This window comes from Arachis ipaensis, chromosome B3, assembly GCF_059453495.1.
Source record: "Arachis ipaensis isolate K30076 ecotype BB chromosome B3, ASM5945349v1, whole genome shotgun sequence".
NCBI lineage: Eukaryota > Viridiplantae > Streptophyta > Magnoliopsida > Fabales > Fabaceae > Arachis > Arachis ipaensis.
In genome coordinates, this window is record NC_142438.1 from 94,487,101 (window position 1) to 94,493,081 (window position 5,981).

The 5,981-nt window shown below is 32.5% G+C and overlaps 1 protein-coding gene across 4 annotated transcripts; it reads right to left on the reverse strand.

The window, feature by feature from the left end:
* Positions 1-332: 332 nt before the first annotated feature.
* Positions 333-5,515, reverse strand: RPN13 (regulatory particle non-ATPase 13). Of its 4 annotated transcripts, none has more exons than XM_016333857.3 (14): positions 5,378-5,515; positions 5,108-5,171; positions 3,986-4,078; positions 3,790-3,849; positions 3,556-3,594; positions 3,376-3,450; positions 3,211-3,277; positions 2,764-2,845; positions 1,752-1,867; positions 1,642-1,662; positions 1,103-1,197; positions 943-1,020; positions 805-859; positions 333-692 (listed from the first exon to the last, which is right to left on the reverse strand). In XM_016333857.3, the coding sequence occupies exons 2-14, from the start codon at positions 5,144-5,146 to the stop codon at positions 568-570; spliced, it is 945 nt and encodes a 314-aa protein (XP_016189343.1). In that variant the 5' UTR covers positions 5,147-5,171; positions 5,378-5,515; the 3' UTR covers positions 333-567. The 4 variants fall into 4 exon arrangements, with proteins under 4 accessions (XP_016189343.1, XP_016189342.1, XP_020974700.1 ...); XM_016333856.3 differs by having other exon boundaries at positions 333-695; XM_021119041.2 differs by having other exon boundaries at positions 333-695; positions 5,108-5,174; positions 5,378-5,487.
* Between the last annotated feature and the right edge of the window lie 466 nt (positions 5,516-5,981).

Below are 5,981 nucleotides of genomic sequence, written 5' to 3' on the forward strand. Positions count from 1 at the left end.
GTTTATTTTTCAAATAAAATTAAGAATTCTTCATTCTATACATAAAAAAGCTTCATTATAATATTGGCCAAAATAAAAATGCAGGACAAACCTGAATTTTTTTTCACGAGAACACGGTAATGCTATCAACTTGAATGCATAAATGAGTTTCACCGCTTATCCTCTAACCCTTTTAAGACTTCATAGACAACTAATCTATTATGGCTCATCATAATTTTTCAAGTCCTACTCACCAAAGTGCATCCTACATCGATGCACTTCAAAAGCCATAACCTTTTGACAGACACTAGCTAATATCTTACTATACAGATTACAATTAGTAAAACAAAGTAGAAAGGAAAACAATGGCTAAAAATTTAATTAATTGTTGCCTTAAAAGATCCAAAGTAAATTAGTATCCTTTTTCAATGCCCTTTAATTTTTTTCTTTCATGCAGAAATGTTTATAAAAAAACAATGTCTTATCTTTAAACTTTAAGGGAGGGGGAGGGAAAGGGAAGGGGAGGGAGGGGGAGAGAAAGGAAGGGAGGGGGAAGAGAGGGAGGGGGAAGACAAGGAAGAAACCTTGCTACTTAGATTCATCCATAGGGTCATGACGGTTACAAGATTGATCTTGTCTGGATTCCTCTGCCTCTGATGATTCAGAAACAGAATCTTCAAGAGCCTCAAGAAAAGACAAAACTGTGAACTTGTCTGCTAAGAAATAAAGAAATATAAGCTATATCAAAAATATTAATACTTGGGCAAGGCTAAATAAATACTATGGAAGTGGAATGACTACTTTGGAAGTGGAATGACTACTTACATTTGCTTGGATTAATTCCAAACTGAGTTAAATCTATCTGTCCTGTTTTAAGTACCTATTGCAATAAAAAAATAAAATCGATAGTTACTAATCATCTTGGAAACAACGAAAGACAAGAACAATGCTCAGCGATCTCACATAAGTAAATGAATCTACTTGCTGACGGAAAGGTGGGCTCTGCAACAATTCCAATATATCTTCTGGAGACCACTTACCCTACCCAAACAATAACAATATTACATGTATATGTAAACGGCTAAAAAAAAACCTAAAAATCAATCATTAAATTGATACATACCTCAGGTAAGTAGGGAGCTAAACGCTGCTCCAAAGATATTGTGTCCATCAACGGCATTATTAGATCTGGCTTCAATATATCACCAAGTCCCAAGCCTAATTGAGATACAAGAAAACTGTCAAACAAAAAATCATACTTATGAACATCATCTTGTCAAGAGTAACATAATATAAAAACTAACCCCTCCTATACCTGTGCTATTCCAAATCAAAATGGATAATACCAACAAAAGAATTTAGAAAGAAACAGGATACTTTATATAACCTTAAGTTAAAGGTACGCATTTGACAATTGCCCCCAATTATCATACCAATATAGTGGTGAGTGGACCCGAACATCTATACTGATATGACTTTACATAAAAAAAATATATATCATATTTAGTTGATATTTATTTTCCTCTCATCATTGCAACAAATTGCACTTCACTTCAGTATGAGCAGTCCTCTAATTTGATATTTGAATCTAATAGCATGCAATATTATCTGTTTTCACATATCTTTGATGCCCAGGAATGGATTAGAAGATCACATCATTACCTCCGTCAAGATCAAGAATATCTGCAAACATCTCATCAGAAGAATAATGTTAGGTCTCAACAGTTAACAGTGCACAATAGAACATCTCTCTTTCATATAAGCTTGTATACCTGCAGGCCCAATGTTACTCAATATTCTTTGGAGATCTGCCAATTTAACTGGACCAGAAGATGTTACATCACTAGTTGCTTCCATACCCAAGTTTGGGACAACCAGGTTTGCAGCTCTATTAATTTAATGAAAAAATACACACGCTTAGTATCCAGTTGAGTAATATGATAAAAGTAGCTAAGTTAGCCACTAAATTCTTGATAAATCTAAACTTCAACTGTTATAAGCAGATCAAACTAAGGAAAACTCATAACCCACCATAGACTTTAAATAACACCGATTCATTTTAAAAATTAAAAGTAAATCTATTTGTCGATGACATGAATAAAAAAACCATGTGTCATTTGGTATTTATTACATTGGCTGGCAACAATAAAGCAATTGGTGGTGAAAAGCTTTCAGTTAAAATATATCTGTTTAGACCCTTATTTCTTTTTTTTTTTTCCAGTGAAAAAAATATTTGCTATAAAAGCAATTATATCACATCAACATCAGATTTAAACAATCATGATTCTGGTTTAAACAGAGGAACTGAACTTGCAAAAGACAATGCTACCACATTTGTAGCCTCGCTCTGATATTCTATTTTAAATAAATCAATTTAGCACAAAAGGCATATAAATCCATCTAAAGTTGGAAGGATATCCACCAATTTCTGCAAACAAAGTGGAATCATTATATAGTTGGCCAGTGAACCATCTCCAACAGATTTTCACACAAACAAGATTAGACAATTGGTCTCTATTTGGTGTAGAACTGATGGATCTAATCAGAGGACTTTTCCTATCAAAAATGTTGAGAAAGCTACCCTTCATTGTTAACATTTTCTTTCGTTTATTTTTGCACTCGTTGTGTGCATTATTTCTATTTTAGTTATGACTTGTACGAACTGGCTTGAAACAGTATTCATCGCAGTATTTGCAAATTACTACTCAGATTGCATGAAACCAAACTCAAATTTTGCATGTCCAAACATTCGCAAATATTTGAATAACCAAATTGCATGGGTACCTAGATGAGATATCATCCTCAATCATATCTTCAGAAACTTGAAGAGGAAGGGATCCATCAGCCTCTTCTTCACCAAGGAACTCTGTTAAATAGTAAATATCCCCATAAGACAATAACATGCACACTGAAGAAAGTATTGACATAGATTAGGAGCTATTTTGAATGTGTTCATTCATGGCTTTATATAAACTTCTGTCAATAAAAGAGTTTTAACTGAAACTACCTTTATTTTCTTGTTTTTTTTTTTTTGTGCGGTGTTTTGGGGGAAGGGGGGGTTATTTACTTTCTATAGTTTCCCCTTGGTTCTTAAAAGAATAATTAAAACTTGATACGGATATTATTTCACAATGCATATAACAAGAGTAGGATGGCAAAAGATATAAAGTTTAACCTCGCAAAACGAAGCTTGGAATTTCTTATTTAGAGAAAAAGGAAAGTTAATTATACCTATTGGTGTGTTAAGGTAATCATTCACCGAGCTACAGAGTTGTGAATCACCATCAGCGTTTGGTTCCTAGATAAAATTCAGGGACATATAGAAAGGTAAGAACCAATTATATTGCCAAAGCACCTAGAAAGGAAGACAAGAGGGTAATTAGTAAACATATCAACCTGCATCCAGAAGAAAAACTTTCTATCATCACCATTAAACTTCAATATGTAAATCCTTCCAGAAGCTTGGTTAACCTAATCAAAGAAGAACCAGAGTAGTCAAAATCATCACCAAGTAAGCAACTCAATAATGAATAGTCTAAACCCTAAACCAAAACGATCATGAGCAAGCAGAAGAACCTTCTCAAAAATTGCTTCATTTGGAAATATTATTTGATCCTGTGTTAGCTTAGGTCAAGAAAAATCAAGATAAATCCAGCAGAAAGAAATAACAGTGAGGAATAAAAAGTTATTAATCAACTTCATTCTTAAATATATATATATATATAATAAACATGATGAATGAGCAGGAACGTAAGCTTGGAAAACATCAAAATAAGAATGACAATAAGTGGAGTGGGAAATAAAGGATACATCTTCGACGACATTTTGTGTCCGATCAAGCCACTGAAAATGGACTAATCCCTCCTCTCCCTGAGTCAAAAGCAATCACTTTAACAAAATCACTGATGGTCATGAGTGCAAAACATGAGGAAATGATGGACAGTCTTCAAACATACAACATCAAAATCATATTTAAAACAAAGACTGATATTCAAGAAAACCGTACCCTAGCAATACGAACAAGTCCTTTTCGTGCATCGGGGACAACCCTTTTTCCCTCGAATAACATTTTACCAGCACGGAATTCAAGCATAATTTCCTGCCAATAGATACATATCCAATGAAAAACAAGATGAAAATTACAACACCAGTGCTAACACACCTATCACATATCTCATTAAATACATTAAAATGAATTTATCCATCACATTTCAGATCATGATGGTACCCAACATTGATGACAAACTGCAACTATACCAAGCATACACATTATCATCATCCCATATTTCATGTCTAACATGTTTTGGGTTGTGGATCACATCACATGATGCAGCCACAATAATCAATACCGTTATTGCAGCCACCGCTGCAACTGCACTGCACCAAGCAGAATTGCATGAACTCTCAAATCTCAATCACAGAAATCAGCCCCAGCTCAATTTCCATGTGGCCGCAATAGATGTAGGACATAATAGGTACTATGTCAGGTTGTAAACTCACACTGATCTCACCCAGAAGGCCAGAAGCGGCCACATTGTGCACTCTGACAGTTACAATACCACACAGGTGGCCAACGCCGTAATTCAAAAAATGAAAAGGAAACGCTCCATTCATTAAAAAAAAGCAAGAGATTCTAATAATGTTTTTTTTTCCATTCATTAAAAATTGTTCCAAAATACAAAAGAGGTCAATCACATCATATATATAATATAAACATAAGACTATATTAAACAGAAAACATTATCAACGTAAATTATATATTTTATATTTCACAAAAATAATAATATAGCCGTAACCGTAAATATGAATCCTAGAATTTCTCTGATATAACAAATAAGAAAAGACTTCAGCTCGATCTAACTTCAGCCTAGCTTATTAAGTTACGTTAATGAATCTAGGCTATCTAGCCATGAGACAATGTTATTGAGTTATGTTAACTAAAATCCGTACTATGATGCACTTGTCTTTGGCTAAACATCGAGAAAATCAACAGAGTGAACTGGCTAAGTTACTGATGTTATATTACATTATTTTTTGTTCCAGAGAGATTAAAGTAAATTGTTAGGGTTTGTTAATTGAAAAAAAAAAGTAACAGCTAGATTGAAGGTAAAATACAAAGAGACATTACCTGAATTGCTGGAAAAGGATCCGCGGAAGACGAACTCATCCCTCTAGTAGATTGCGATAAAGAGCTGCTTAAAATCAATCAATAAATTAATTAACTAATTGTAAAAAAATATAGACATTCAAGAAAACGTAACAAATCAAGTAGCTTCACAATGAACCAGTTATAGTGAAATTTACATTGTCACAAAAGAAAGAGAGAAAAGAAAAGAAACGCAGCATTCGAAGAAAACCCTAGAAGATGGAGAAGAAGGATGAAGAGACACGAACTTACAAGAACTCAGTATTAGTACTAATAATATTACTCCTCAACTCAACGAAAAGCTAAGAGGGAAAAAACGAGAGCGGAGCGCACCAGAAACGAATTGAGGGTTCCGCATATTTATTTTTCGCACTAGTAATAGTTTTCTCCAGCTAGCTATCCAACCTCACCGCCCTTTATCCAATTCAACCCTCATCTTCAATGAAACCACGAAAATGCCATCCACCTTTATTTATGTTTATTAAATTTTATTAAATATATTAAATTAAATATTTGAATTAGTATAACATTTCTTTTTGAATTTATATTTTTTAAATTTTGAATTTTATTTTAGACGATAATTTTTTATTATTTATTTTATAAAAAAATATAAAAAATATTTAAAAATAAAAAATTATATTATATCTTTTCAAATAAAAAATAAAAAATTTTATTTAAAAATTAATTTTTTTTCATCAACGGTGGATTTCAATTTTCTCTATCGAAGTTGAATAAAAGAAGAAAATATTTGTGAATGCTTCTCCATTATAAATAAAATAAATATGAATAAAGTATATATTTTATTTTTTATTTTTTTCATAATGTTTCGTATATTTTCAATTAGAGAATTTTTTTT